Here is a 16,083-nt window from a genome sequence, read left to right on the forward strand (position 1 = left end):
GTGATTTCTGCTAACAACACGAGTTTTCAATTAATAATACCTTCTGTCAGCTCATAAATTACTCTTTCAACAGATTTTTTTTTTCATTAATAGCTATCAGAAGAAGACATATTTTTCTCTTTCCAGCTCTTCTCATGCTTTAGCACCAAAAGCAGGGTTCAGCTGCCCTGTCCCCATAATTACTGAAGTTTCTCACATGGGAAATGTCTGCATGAAGGCCCTCCTACCCATGCTGCCATGTCCATCAGTATGCTTGCTCTCACCACCTCTTCTGAAACAGCACAGCAGGTGGGTAACACTGGCCAAGGACACATCACAGTTTTTTTACACAGGTAAGATTGGTGACATGGTTCAAACTGCCAAACCATGGCAGGACATTTCTGCCACAGCTTGGCAGCTGGGGAGTGACAAACTGTACTGCTTGATCTCAGCGAGTGAAGTCGTCACCTGTTTGAAGCAGCAACAAGAAAGGCTGAGGTGATGCTCAGAGAAACCCATTTTGTACACCCATTGTGTTTCCTAAGCTATGCCAGGGTCACCCTGCGTCTTTCACTGCTCGCCAGCGAACAGCAGCGAAGCTGCATCCTGCACTCCAGGGATCAAGCGTTTCCAACTGCAAGAGGTGGGGAACAGGGGCATGTATCTAGATACAGGTCACAGGAAAGTGCAGTCATGTTTGTCAGTCAAAGCCTGTCCCCTTTCACTCCCACAGGTTTTGTGAAAGTAGGAGAACACCACACCAGGAGCAATAATGCATGCAGCTTTATGGAAACCTGAAACAAAGAGATATCCAACAGGAGGCTTTCTACACTGCAATTGTTCTCTAAACCATAAGAATATAAAATTGCTTGATTGTACCATTCCTTATAAAAGAATGACAGGATTTACTTCTGTCTGGCACAAGTACATGGGACTGGAATTTGATTTCTTGTTCATTTGGTTTTCACATTTTGAAGATATTTGCCATTTGAAGGGAGAAATGCATGTCTGATGATCACAAAATCCAGCTCAGAGACACATCTGAAACACAGTTTGAAAAGGAGCCATGGCCACCTTCAAAGGCTGAGGCAGATTTCACCCACTAAAAAGCAAAACATGTCATATTGTGCTCTCAAGTGTGACTCATTTCCTGATGCAGTTAGGCTGTGACTAGGAAAATTAAACTCAGATTAAGAGATCATTAATGCCTTTTGTAGTGGACTTTGAGACCAGGACCAGAATAAGGCTGCAGAGGTCTTTGAAGGAGATATCCTCTGGATTTTTGACCTCCTGTTTTGCTGCGTTGCCTTCATTTCTGTCGAATCCCCATGAGGATAAATTTCTCTCCAGTCTCTTTACGAGAAAAGAGATAAAAACCCACCGTCTTCCTGGCCAGAAAATACACTGGGCCTCCATGGATAGCCTTGCTACTTCTTGCTACATCATTTCAAACAAAAAACAAGAAGCCAAGAGGAAAAAAAAGTCAACCTTCCTGCCATTCCTGCCAAACAAAACAACAGCCACACAGGAGCTCATAGCCTGATGCTCCTGCATCAATCTCTCTGCTCTTCAAGGTGCTGTACATCCACATGCTATAGCAGCTATACAAAATGCTGTAGTGACTCCATCTCAGACACTATCTCTCAGACTCAGTGTGCTGCAGTTACACACAGAGATTGACCCACAGACCTGTTCTTGTCTGAGGACACAGCCAGCACCTCCTCTACTACAGGCTCCACCATCAGCTCAGCAGATTCAAAATCACACCAGAATTTCCTCTTCCAGGTGGATGTGGAAAGGAAAAGAGAGATAGACTAAGCTGATCCTACCAATAACTATATAAGCAAAACCCTGAAGCAAATATTTTCAAATATATCAGCTACAAATGACCAAAATTGTCATCACAAGGAGAAGACAGACCTGATGCTGCTTTCACACCACAGAGTTCAAAGGAACAATTTTTTTCTCTGTTGCAAAATAAGATGATCAGTCAGGTAGGAACACAGTGTGTGCTCAACACTGACTTAAGACCCAGCTGAGAGCTCCCACTGTTTGTTAGGAAAATGTTGCAATGTTCACCTGAAGATTTTAGGAGTGATTTTCTACTAACCCCATGGATTAGTATAGATTGGTGATTGTCTTATTCTACTGCTCAAAATGAAATACAGAACAAAGTGATAAGGATCCTACTGATAACCACAGCTTTGTTTCAGTCAAATGAAACAGCAGGGTGCTAACACTCAGGATGGAAGCACCCCACTAAGCAGATTGATTTCACCACCAGATTTTCCTGCCTTTCAGAGGCAGTGTTGAATGGGTTAACAAAATATCTTTTCCATGTTTTCTGCTTTTTCTACCAAGCCAATGAGTAGAAAAAGAGACAGAATTAAACCACTCAGGTGATCCACAGAGCTTTCCCTCGTTGACCCTATAAGAATCCCTATGAGCCAACTGGAAGTTCAACAACTTTTTATATGTGATTACAAGTCTTGTCATTCTTCACACACCACTGTTAATCAAACACATACCCCAATGAGAGTTAAAGAGAACTTTGTGGCTCACCACAGGTATAGATGACATTAAGATGCTTTTGGATGCCTGGATAACAAGGGTCTCCAAATTCATAGGTGCTGGCATATATGCTGCAACTTCTTTTCCCATGACAGCGCTTGATCATGAGTTGGAGAGCAGTAGCCGACTGACACTCTAAAAGGGAAAAAAGACACCTATTTGTGAATATTTGTGCATACGCATCAGGAAACGCCTAAAAAAAATTACCTAATGCAGACTGTGAGAACACATACATATGAGCTTTCCATGAGTGTTTAAAAATCTTTGTGTTTACTTGGGAAGGTGTAGCTGACTCTCAAACACCTCTAATAAACTGTAAATTGATGAAAGGAAATTAGCAAAAAGAACAGTGAAGAATCAGAAACCCCATTACAACCATAGAAAGAAGGCTGCAAATAAAATATGGCTTGTTTTCAAAGGGAAAAGGCTATCCATAATAAAAATAATTCCTTCTCAACTGGCATTTATTCTGTAAAGGTCTGAAAGGACACTGACAGGTATCAGTATCTTCATTTTAACAGATGCAGAAGTGGAGTTGTAGAAAAGTAAAAATAACAACAGTAAATCATTGCAGAGCATAGAAAAAGGCTCAGTCTCACTCCAATGTATTTGTCCAGAACTACTACAAGCTTCCCCATGAACTAAGAGACTGTCATAGGAACAGAAAATACATTAATACTACAATTATAATATTAATATGGAATTAATGTAGATTTATTTAGCTGCCTGATAATGCAACTGATCACAATAACATGCAAAGTAATTAGTAAATTCCCATCTCGCAGGTGTGAGGGAGACTGACATTATGGTCTTGTTCAGGGAAGGGTAAAACCCTGGTTTGATTTGGGTGTGTTGATTTTTCCAGGTTTTGCTTGTGTGGCGGGCTGGGCCCAGCCGGCTGCCGCCTCAGCCGGGCCGGGGCAGAAACAGCGACGGGCCGGTGGGGCGGGAGCGGGGCAGGGGGCGATCGCTCCGCAGCTGCTGTCACGGGCAAAACAGGCTCCGCCGGGGGGAATCAGTTTAATTGATTGCCGGTCAGAGCAGAGCAGGGCAGCGAGAAATAAAACGGAAGCTCAAGGCACCGTCCCGGGCCCTCCCCCCGCGGCCCCTCCCCGCTCCCCGGCCGCGGCGCAGGGCGGGCCCGGGGCGGGGTCAGTCCCTCACACGGTCCCCGCCGCTCCTGCCCCTCCGGGGGCGGCTCCTCACACCCTGCCCTGCCCCGGGGCCCTGCCGGGCTGCTGTTTTCACACACTTTTTCCCCCCCTCGTTAAATACCTTACCCCAGAGGCGCAGCCAACAGCACTGCTGGGCTGGGCCTTGGCCAGTGGTGGGTCTGTCTTGTAGCTGGCTGGCGTTGGCTCTATGGGACATGGTGGAAGCTTCTAGCAGCTTCTCACAGAAGCCACCCCTGTAGCCACCCTGCTACCAAAACCTTGCCATGCAAACCCAATACATCTTATTTCATTTTGAGGGAAAGAGAGAGTTTGAGGAGGCTTTTTTAGGCTTTGTTATGTCCATAAGGGTTGTCTCCAGTCACCGTCCCTGGCCCCCTTCTGCAGACAGAGGTCATCAGTGTCCCTGTCTGCTCTTAGAAGCTGTTGTGTTTCTAAGTCGTCTAATGAGGGTTACCATCTGATCGAGTAATTGTCACTTTACCATCTAGCATCTCAGCAGAAATATTCTGTTAAGCATGTTTATTCCATGGAAACAGAAATGTTTCTTAGACTAAAAATTTAGACTACGGAAAGCTCCAAAACGAAATATTTTCCCAAGTATTATTTTTTATCTGACAGTTTGCGCCTGTTTTCTCAGCTAAGGTGAAATGATCTGTACAGACAAGCTCCCAAGCTTTTAGGTGCTAGACTGCCAGTTTCCTTTCAGTGTCCAGCCAGGGCCAAGCACAAGGGGAAGCTGACAAGACATTTCTTCAATATCAAGCTGTTGCTAAAAGCCACAGGAAAGCTACAGAGAAAGAAATACAAACCCCTTTTGGTTACTCATCAGGAGGCAGGGAAAGGGAAAATGAACCTCAAAAGGTATCGAATGCTAGAACCAGCACAATAACCAAAGTCATGAGAGGCAAGGGAAAGCCACAGAAAACTAAGCCTAGAGGGCAACATGTCTTTTTTTCCTCAAATCAAAGGCAGCATTTTATTTCACATGCTGCAAATGACAAAAGAACAGGGCCCCATGTGAGCATTTTCATACTAAACCACCCAAACTTAGGAGATTTTTGATCCGATGAGTGTCAGAGGTTCCAGTGGAAACATCTGGCATGCAGCAGTCCTGCTTTATATTTATATTTGTCAAATGTCCAGTTAGAGAAACTCATCAAATCTAAGCACTACACAGGATTTCATGGAGAGTGCCTATTCTTTTTGTTTGTTATTGTTCTCACGAAAAACAGACAGCATCCCATGGCTGTCTGCACAGGGCCCACAGGAGCACAGTGCCTGGGTGGGAGGGTGGGGAATAACCCATCACTGGTGCTATGAGGGGCACAAGTCTTTTGCATTCGTCATTGTCACCAGAGATGGTCAGCCTTTGGGACACTTCTCATGTAGGAATGAGACGTAACAAACCATAGACCCCGACCTCCCTCTTAACAAACTGGATTGACTCTTCAGGTGCTTGAACTGTAGGTTCCGCAAACTGAAAATGCTTCTAGGAGTTAGTTATCTGTCGTATGCACTCACACTAACATCATCAGCTGTTCCAGCAATCGCAAGTCATGTCTTGGTATTGATGACCTCCTTCCTCCTACGCATTTCTGAGGAGGCTATAGTCTCCACCTGTATTGACTTTAGCAGCAGCATCTGCACTAGGAAACCAAACGGGGCTCAAATCCAGACCTACCATTATCCCCCTTGTTTAAGTGCTACCCTGTTCCTTAGAATGATTTTGCGAACCAGCATTACCCCGGACAGGTAATACAGTATGAGATATAACAAGGCTAGTCCCAACCATCAATTTGCAGAAGGCCCCCCCAGATATTCTGGATGGAAAGCAGAGGAGCAGAGTACATGGCGGGGGGTTTAGCTGTAAGGGACGTGAGGTCAGCCAGCCACAGGGCCAAGCAGCAGGCTCTTCCTCATCGTATTCAATACAGAGTAGCTGGGGTGTACACGGTAGGTGAGCACAATCCTGATGCTACCTTTACCAGGTACTAGCTGCACTTTTTTTTTCCCCAGGAGAAGACAGCCTTGACCATGATACCCACTGAAAACAACATGCCACACTGCTTGCAGGCAGCGGTGGGACCCTCCTCTAGCCCCTTCACCAGCCCCAATACCAATGCAGATGTAGTTTGAGTTATAAGAGCCTCTCCTGCATATCCCTAGATACCCAGCCTCTTCCATGCAGCTCCATCTGCCAGAACAGGTCCTAAACTGCAGCCCCTACTTGTATTTCAGAAGTGCCCAGGTCCAACCTGTGCTGTTTAGCTACGTGGAGAATGAAAAGTTATCCTGGTCCATTCCCTGGCCCTGAGGCCAACTGTGGTGGAAAACCCCACAACCACACTATTCATCACTCTTACCCTCCAAAACAGAGTGGTGATACCCAGTCCCTATCCTATAACCAACCTCAAACCATCTCCTGGACTGCCTAGGAGAGCGTTAGCTGGCCAAGGCAATGAACCATGCCATGGACCACGCTACATTTTGACAGTACAGATCTATTTCCAGGATCTGTGCCCAGACCCTGGTACTGTTAGTCCACTAGCATACATATAGCCCTAGATATCCAGCGTCTTCAGGCACAGACCAGGCCTCCATATTCACAAATATCAGCAGTGAAATCCTCAACTCACCAGTTGCCAGGCTGCTCCAGCTCAACCTGCGCTAGCCAAAATGAGCAGAAAAGCAGATTTTTTTTTCAATTTTTTCAATTACAGATGGGGATGAAATCCCCTAGCACAGAAAGTAAGGCACTGAGATTTTAAAAGCTTATTTTACGTGGATTTTTTGCAAACCTTAATATTGAAAATATATCCAGGAAAAAAAGTCACCTGTTGGGACTGCAGCACATAAACCATACAATAATTTAGTTGGAAGGAATACCCCTGGAGCAGATCCAGTCCAACCTCCTGCTTAAAGCACAGCCAGCTTTGATGTTACATCAGGTTGCTCAGGAATTTGCCCAGGCAAGTTGTGAAAATCTCTGCAGATAAATATTCCCCAAACTCCTTGGGCACCTGTTCCAGAGCTAAACCACTCTCCAGGTGAAGAATTTTTTTCCTTGTACCAAATCAGATTTCCATTGCTGCAACTTGTATTCATTGCTTTTGGTGTTTGGTTTTTCTGTGCGTTTCCAAGAACAGTCTCTTGTAGAGCTAAATATTAGATAGCAGAAAACAGCAATAAGATCCCACCCTGAGCCTCTCTTCTTGAGCCTCTTTTCCAGCCCTGAGCCTTCTCATCTTGCATCTGAACAAAACCAGGTCCCTCAGCATTTCCCCACATGCTGTGTGCTCCAGCCTCCTGACCAGCTTGGTGGCCCTTTGCTGGACTTGTTCCAGGTCTTCAACATTTCTCTTTGTCTAGGGAGCCCTGAACTGGATACCTCAGTACTCCAGCTGAGTACTGAAATGCCAAATGGAGTGAATAAACCCTCTCCTTGATGTGCTTACAATATTCTTGCTAAAGAAGTCCTGTAACTACTTAGTCACCATTGCCACAAGGCCACATCACTGACTGAAGTTCAGCTTCTTGTCCCTCAAGACACATCGATCCTTTTTCTGCAGAGTTGCTTTCTAGCCAGCTGGTCCCTCGCCTATGCTGTTGGAGATGTTATTCAGGTGCAGACCTTTGCACTTGCCTTTGTTGAACTTCACAAGGTTTCATAAGGTTTCTCCAGCTCACTGTGGTTCTTCAAGGTCCCTACCCCTTGCTGTAACAACCGTTGAATTTGGTACCACCTACAAACTCTGACCTATTATCCAGGTCATTACTGAAGACGTTAAGCAATACTGACGTCTGACTGCTTTTAAGTGGCTGCCAGTCTGACTTCAACAATGCTTTGTGGAGGTTTCTTGTAGCCCTCCATGTCCTTGGCTTTTGTGGCAAACAGCCACAATTTAGGCAAGTCTTTACTATTGCCACTGACCTCCAACTCCTAGTGAGCACCAAAAGCTGGTGAATGCAGAAGTGGCAGAAAGTCATCTGAGGCACCTACATTACAAGGTCCAGCTAAACTCTACTGATGGCACCAGGCTCCCACATGGTAAATCCAAATACTCTTCTCATTTTCCCCATGGTAAGGCCTGAGCCATTCTCTTGGAATCAGTCATAGTCTTCCAGCCCTGAACAAAAAACATGGACTCTGTGGACAAAATATTCACTTCAAAGGCATCCCTTTGGTCACTACAGGGAATTTTCCCTGGGTTTTCCTCCACACAATTTCTAAGCACAAATGCCTTGTGCATTCCCATAAATGCAAGAGCAAGCAGCCAGCAGTACCGTGGGGGAGGACTACACCAATACTGAAATTAGCTTGGTCTCCTCTCTTGGTTTTCTGATCTGTCGCCATGTTCATCCTTCACATAACACATTGTACTGAAATATGTAAGAGCAGCAATCAAAACCTCCAAACGGGACCATCTCCCTTATACCGTTCAAAGGATTTGTGATAAGGAGGTCATTTAGCTGGATGCCAAAATGTCATATTCATGCATCCTTATTCCTTAGCTAACTAGCACTGAAGATATCGATAACACATCTGAGAGATGGCTGAGTGATAGATAAGACTACAGCACCCTCATAAATCACAGCCACCACCAGGTCATTCAGAGCTATAGAAGTGACAACATGGTATTTTCTTTTACCCCATGTCTCAGGAGCATAAAAAACACTCAGCATCACTCCTGTTGGCTGTTACGAAACCCATGTAGGTAATTTAACTTCCAAATGTAAAGAAGTCCTTAGGGAGCTGGGTTAAACTAAGCTCTCCAAGTATACCAGTACCTCTTCAAGAGGTGATTCCATATCAGAAGTCTTCACCTCCAGGTGCCCATTCCCAGTGCTCAGAGAGGCCAGAAAACAGTCTCTCTTATCCATAAAGCACGCAGTTAGCCTCTCAAAAAGATGCAGGGAAGCCAGTCCCAACAATGTTGCAAAGAGTTGGGCTAACATCCCCTTCAGCCAAATTCACAATTTTCAGGTCTTCAGAAGTGGGAGACTAGATGTGGCACTCTTATTGCACCAGACGGTGTGCTCATTCAGGACACCTCCTTTCTTTTGCTGCTTGCTTGCTAAATGCAAACTACAGGTGTTATATGAAATACTGTCCTGGCACCACTGAAAAGCCAGTGATCCCACGTGCCAGATATGGGAAGGACACTCGCAAATGCCAACACCATATCGCCAAGTCCGAGGTAAGTACTGCTAAGCAAAGCCAGGCCCCTGCCAAGAGCCTTTTAAAGCCCTCAAAGCTCAAATCCCACAGCAGAGCAATAAAAAGCACTTTAAGACCTCATAGATGATAGAGAGCCCACTTACACAGGTTGAGCCAGAGTCACCCTCGGCCTTCATTAGTCTTGGATTGCTTCAGTACACTGCTGCAGAGCAAATATGAATCCTGGCTATGGTGAAACTTCCACATGTGGAAGTGTTTAAAGATATCAACTGTGCTTTCGCAATATGGTATTTTAAGCTAAGGTTTGGGTTTAGGGGAGAGTGGGATCAGCTCGCTTTATCCTCTTTACTCCTTGGCCCCACTTTCTAAAGTTGCACATCCCACCAGCCTTGCTCCTGGTACAAGGTAAATTCCCTTTTTCAGGATCACTCCACAGATGCTGACTGCTGGCCAGTTTCATTTCTCAGGTCTTTGTCTAGGCCTCCAGTCGTTAACTCATCTTTCCAGTCGCACTTAGTATGATAATACTCCTTGATCTACTGTCTATCAGCCCAACCTCTGACAGAGTAAAAACCCAGATCAGATGGCAACAAAAGCACGCTGGAGGATTTTACCAGCTGCAGGCAGCATTGGCTTTAAAACTGGAATCAGTCTGAGTGATGTAATGTCCATATCATCAAGCTCACCGCAATGAATGGATTTTAGTCAGTTTCAGGCTGCTTCCCAGCATGACTATTTCTTTATTACCTCTTCCTGGTGAAAAAAAGAAATCAGAGCCAATGCCTATTAATCACATCCGTTACTTTGGTTACTCACTATTACTTGTTTTTCTCCAATAAGGGTGACACATCCAAATCTGAAATCCAAGCCATACGTTGCTGCTTTTGATTGCAAAACTTATGTGGGTTTGAAATAATGTTTTCAAACAGTTGAATTTTTGCATTACAGTAACTCTTAGATGCTCTGGTGGAGACGAGAGCTTCTTCCAAGGCAGCAGTCATCACAGATGGATCCACAAACAGCTTTAGACACCTAGTTTTGAGACGGGTGACTAATCCCACAGCGAAGTTGGACACATGCCAGATGCTCAAGAACATCCATGAGTCTGTTAACCTCATGATCAGACTCACCTGCCATATCCGTCTTGAGACTACAAAGGCAGGTTCCTGCACAGATGCAGCAGGCTGTCCAGAGCAAGCAGGACCATGCACACCTGAATGCATGAATACATTAGCATCCTGTAAGGCTGCCAGGTAGTGGTTTTCCACAGGCTGTCCGTGGATCTGGAAAGGCAGCAGAGCACAGAGCACACCCCCATACCAACATGCGTGCACTTAAAAGTACAACAGAGCCTGAGAAGAAAACTCCACCCACTCATCAGAGGACGCATTCTCAGAGTCCGTGAATTTAGAAAAAAACAAACAACTAGAATTGGAGTGCTCATTCTACTTTTTCAACAAACAAAGCATAAGACCTGGAAGTATCAAAATGGCCAAATGACTGGCTGTAATTAAAGGCTTCAGGGAGAGAATCACTGCCTAAAATACTATTTCCAGCAGTGCATGAGAGGTAAGTGATTAGGAACTGGAACAGGACTGGTGGTACCTGATCAAGAGACAAATTCTGTGGCACATTTTGGGTCAGTGTAAAAGGCATCAGGAGCAGACCTGCATCTCAAATTAAAAAAAGTCAACAGAACCCTAGCTTTCCTTGCCATCTTTTGAGGACCAGATGAAAGGAACAACCTAAGATAAATATTCCCTTGAGGAAAATTTACAATTGACGGCTCCAGGAGGAAACTCCTCTCAAGCAGAGGACAGGATTTTTCTCCAAAACATGCAGCGTGATTTCTTGCTAAAGAATAAAACAGGAAAAGTTACTTACTCAGAGCTATGAAGCAGAGAGGACAGAATGAAAGACGGAAGATGTAGGAGTCAATTAACTAAGAGGAGAGAAATCTAGTTCCTGCAAAGAAAGCTGACAGATCCCTGAATCAGCGCTGTGGTTATCTACTCATCTGCCAAAGGAGAAAGCAGACTTCCACGGAATGGCAAAAAGGATGTAAGCAGGAAGGAAAGTAACTCCAGCCTTGCAGGTGAGGCAGCTGCCTAAATTCCTTAACTTTTTACCTAGGAGAGACTCAAAACTGCCTCGTGCTGCAGGAGAATCTCTATCATGAACAGGAGGGAAGAAAGTTCTTCTAGTCTTGGACAGTTTCTCATTTATTTTAAAGGTGCTCCATTAGCTGCAATAGATACAAAGTTCAGCTCCTTTATAAAGTGTCAGCTGCTGGAGATGTTTTAGCCTGTTTCAGCACAAATTATTCAAAATTAGCCATCCTAGCAGTCTGTGAAGGATGTCTTCATAGAGTATTGATGAACCGGCCTGTACCAGGAACAGTATATCAAATTCCAGGCATTTTCAGCTTAACCCATGGCCATTAAGTTTGATGCTCTTTTTAAAAGCAACCACAGAAGAGAAGATAAAAATGGGCTAAACGACGGACAAGATGAAGATGGGATAAGGAAAAGACATAAAGATAGGCTTTATCCACTTTCTCTCTACAGTAAGCAGCCTGGGAAAGTAATTTCTTTATCAGCATAGTGCTGTCACACGGTTTCAGACAGAGCCAACAGAAATACACTGGATTTTTCTTCCTTGCCATGGCACACAAGGCTCTACAGAGGACACAAGGACACAAGATAAAACCACAGGGAGCATAGAAGACAAGAGGGAGAAAACCAAACTACAGATACTTAGCCCTTAAAACCAACCAATTAAAACAAAAGACTCCCCTTAAACAAGAAATGATGCAGAAGCAGATGCGTAAAGAGGAAAGCTCAGGAGCAGAGAGACCCAACACAATGAAAAGGCTGTCTGTTTGGAAGCCAGAACAAAATGGGCTTCAGAAAACCTGCACAGTCAATCTGTTCCAAGCACAAGAGAATCCTCTTCAAGTACGGAAATGAAAGAAATCAATTCATTGGAAGAGATTGTTAAAAGCACTTCTGAGCTGTAAGCATGGGCTCAGGAGAATTTTTGCTTGATAAGCCACTGATCTATGGAAAGGGTTTGTACTCAGGACTGGTGGGGTAGTATCACTGGGGATTTGGCCCACACATTAGGTCTGGGTTCCCAGGTCCCTGCTCCCCAGCTGTGGTATAAGACCATGGAGAGATGCTCCAACATCCCATGGTCAACATTGAGGCCAAGAAGAGTCTACCTCCCCCACAACAGCATCAGTCCCAGCATGCTGTTTCTTTTTCTATGAGCTTTACTTTTGAAGGAGTTTCTATTTGGTTTTTGTTTTGGCGGCGCTGGGCTCTTTGGTGTCACAATGTGCTGGGTTTCTAATAGAAATTGCCATCATCATTATTACAAATAGCAGCAGGAAACTTTGTGTTGGTGCAACTGGATATAGCATCTATGTCACTGAAAACAGCTGGCCAAAAAATCTACATCCAAACGTTAGAAGGATGTGCAGAGAAGGCCAGCTTTACATTAAAAAGTACATTTTAATGAAAAAGAGAGAAAAATTACTCACCACACACTTAACAAAACTTTGGAAACTTCAGCAGTAGGCCAGAAAAGAGAAAATTATTTTAGAAGAAACAAACCTTATCTAGAAACTTCAGCTGAAGGATCAATCGCAGGTTTACTTACAAATGCTATAGTTACATGTAGAAACGGTTTATTAACGTGAACTCAAATCATCTTATCACCTTTGTATCTGGAACCAGAACTTATATAAAACATATGAGGCTCCAATTTTGCAGAGACTGACTCAGTGTGTAAAGTTGAGCAAATTAATAACATTTTGCAGGTTTGGGTGCTAAAGTCAGAATCTGAGGATAGCTTCAAACTTGGCTCCAAGAAGTCTCAGAGAACAAAGCAGTTTTGGTCTGGCAACGACAGTAAAATTTTATTATTTAATTTGCACCAGAGATGAGTTGATTGTGGGCTGTAAGGCATTCAAGATAAAAAGCAAAGCTAACAGCTTTTGTTTCACCCACTAGAAGATAGGCATGGTGCATTCAGTGCATCTACTGCTCTGTGAAGTTCCTGAGTTCATTTGTCCTTCGTATTTACTACAGCCCAACAAAAGTATTTTCCTGAACATAAGTATCGTTCCACAAATGCCTAGACCTAAGTTGAAACAACATCTGAGTCAAAGAATCATAGAATCATTTAGGTTCGAACAGACCTTTAAAATCATCAAGTCCAACCCTTAACCCAGCACTGCCAAGTCCATCACTAAACCATGTCCTTCAGTGCCACACCTATGCTTTTTTTTAAACACTCCCAGAGATGGTGAATCCACCACCTCCCTGGGCAGTCTGTTCCAATGCTTGAACGTCATCTGGATGCCTGATCTTTAAAAGCTGTGGGACTGGTCCACTGCTTTTTAAAAGACTACCTGGCTGACACAATCTGCAAGTCACTTCTTGCCCTCGGTTCCTAAAATAAAAAGCATGGCATGCTTGCAAACTCACAGGTTTCACGTTACCTTTGTTTCTCAGGCCCAGCATTCACCACTGTGGTAATTTTGTAATATTCTTGAGTGACATCTGAGTTATTTTAAGAGGAAGTTTATCAGTTCTGAACAAGTTACACTGGTTTTCATTCAAAGTAACTCCGTGATGATAAATTGAGATGCTATAGATTTAAATCTCTTAAGTTCTGCCCCTTTATTATTAGGACTATATTCTGGCTTTGCTTTTAACTAATAGTTGTGCAATAGGCATATTTTATAAGATCAGTGACTAAAGAAGTTGATAGTGATACAACTGATACCCACTTTACTTCCTCAAATATCATACCAATATCATAAGAGAGCCCGCTAGTGCTATTTTAATTGTTACTTTCAGAATTTTTATTTACAAGCACTGCATGAGGTCATACTCCACTGTAAATAACTTTTTAAAACCAAATTGACCCTTGGATTTGAGAAGGCTTTTGCCCAGAAGCAAATTTGGATGGATTTTTTTTCTTTTATTAAAAAAATAGCAATTGTGTGCATATAAAAACAACTTCATATAAATCTTTTTTATGATTCTATGGAATCCAACAATAGTTTGAGTTTTCTAGAAAGAGCTGTAAAGTGATTTTAATTACCTCCTGGTGTTTTGAGACAACAAGTGAAACACACAAAGTATCTAAAATTGAAAAACAACTTTCTGAAAGCAGGCTTTGTCCCACTTTAACATAGCATTCTAAATGGGAATTTCATTTCAATTTAAATTTAATAAGGTATAATATGTGAATTGAACAGCAACTGATATTTATTTAGCCTTCAAACTTGGATACTTGTGGGTTTTATTACATACAAGCAGACTGGCCTCTAAAAACATGTTCTTAATCACGAGCTATACACATAATAAAGTAGTTTCTGCACTGGATGTAAATGAAATGTACATAGAGTCACACCTACAGGCAGGGGAGCTCTGGAAACCTGGTGTGCACATTAGAAAGACGCAGTCTAACTCCCTTCCACATCTGCTGCTCATCCCACAACCCAGCCTTACAGCCGTTTTAAAGGCCACCATCTCCCATATGGTGAAATCAGGACATAACATGACAGCATTTCAGGCGCAAGCACTCGAACCTGCTAAAGGATGGCCATGCTACATGGCATTACCTGACCAGCGCGGATTTCAGTGGATACCCCATCTTCTCCTGCTTCCCCGGTACCCCACTGCCTCCCCCATCAGTGCCAGAGCTTACTACCCCACATTGCTCCAGCTCCATAGTTTGAAAGACTTTTATTTTTAAGTATCTCACTTAAGACCAAGATTAGGGCACAGCCACAAACTTGCTGATGGAAACACAGGGTGGAAAATGGTCACGGATGGTGAAACAGAAGAGAGCCAGAAATCCATTGCTGGAGGGGCAGCAGTCTCTTAAAACCAGCTCTGTGTTGGCAGGAACAGTAACATGTACCATGGAATAAAAGGGATTTTTTTACTGTATGTATTTCATACTTATTCACGTGCTAGATCTGATCACAGATAAACAAACTAGAAAGGTCCATTATTTATATGGTATAATAAATATTTATATGAGGGACTGTGAAGGCTCTGGTTCAAGTCATATATACATCTGCATTAAGAGGAGGAAATCGAAACAAACTGGGTTGGATCACCTTCTGTCACTACATTAAAATGAAAAATGCCAGGGAATGAGCACCTAAAGCACAGGCTCCTTTGCTGAACTCATTCCTCTGCTTTTCCATTATCAGATCCCATGAGTTAGAGTGCGCCAGCGCCACTGACCATCTGAGTTTCCTCAGGGCTTTGTAAACGCATCCATTTTCCCCCTACAGAGGCACAGGACAGAACTTGTGTGTCAAGTGACAAGGACATTTCACTTCTCAACAGACTACTCAGCTTAACCCACACACCACAGCCCAATGCTAGGCTTTGGAGCCAGAGTTCCCAGGATCTCCCACCGACTCCCAAACCAAGCCCAGATTCCTTCTGCCCAGGGTGAGGAGTTAAGCTGCTGTTAGCACTTTGTGTACCTGATGAAGACAGACAGGATCCTTGAGAAGGAGACCTGGATCCTGATGTTAGAGGTCAGCTGAACATGTCCATCTCACTCTAGTTCAGGTGGGTAGCTCCCATAAAAATGTACATGTGAACATGTCAGGTGCCCTGAATATGATCAAAGACATCACTCCACTGAATGATAAAAAAAAGTTAATCATTTTGCATCCAGGTTCTTCCTCCTCAGTCTCCACTAGGTAATTAGATCACCACCTTGCAGGAAAAGGCCATTTTTTAAAATCGGCTTCCCTTGCTATAAAGAAGTCACTCGGAGATGCAGGCAGAGGCAGCTTTAAAGAGCACAATAAAGGGGCAAAGGGCTCACTAGGCTGAGGGATATTAATGGTTTGCTGCTTGCCAACAGCCCTTTCCCCAGAGACCTCCCTATGCTCTGCATATTCTCTTGGTACGTGCTGGCAGCAAAGTGGAGGCTTTATTAAGAGAGTTACAAACAAGGTCAAATTCCTTTAGGAGCTTTTCAGAGTTCCCAAGGCTTTCAAGGAGTGGTTCAGCTGTTTGCAGGGGCTTCCCATTACGGTCAGAGACACAAGTTTCAGCATGTTGCCAGTTAAAAGAGGATCCTGGCAGATTTTCTCTTTACCATAACAGGGATAGGATGGAGTTCTTCACAAGA

General features: G+C 43.7%; 1 protein-coding gene across 3 annotated transcripts in view; it reads right to left on the reverse strand.

The window, feature by feature from the left end:
* Positions 1-16,083, reverse strand: part of EVA1A (eva-1 homolog A, regulator of programmed cell death) — a 224,321-nt gene that overhangs the window by 103,407 nt on the left and 104,831 nt on the right. For all 3 annotated transcript variants that reach the window (XM_027808696.2, XM_055714644.1, XM_055714645.1), the window contains one exon: positions 2,542-2,685. In XM_027808696.2, coding sequence (XP_027664497.1) covers positions 2,542-2,685 — 144 coding nt within the window. The remainder of the gene's footprint in view (positions 1-2,541; positions 2,686-16,083) is intronic.

Source organism: Falco cherrug, chromosome 6, assembly GCF_023634085.1.
Source record: "Falco cherrug isolate bFalChe1 chromosome 6, bFalChe1.pri, whole genome shotgun sequence".
Classification (NCBI taxonomy): domain Eukaryota; kingdom Metazoa; phylum Chordata; class Aves; order Falconiformes; family Falconidae; genus Falco; species Falco cherrug.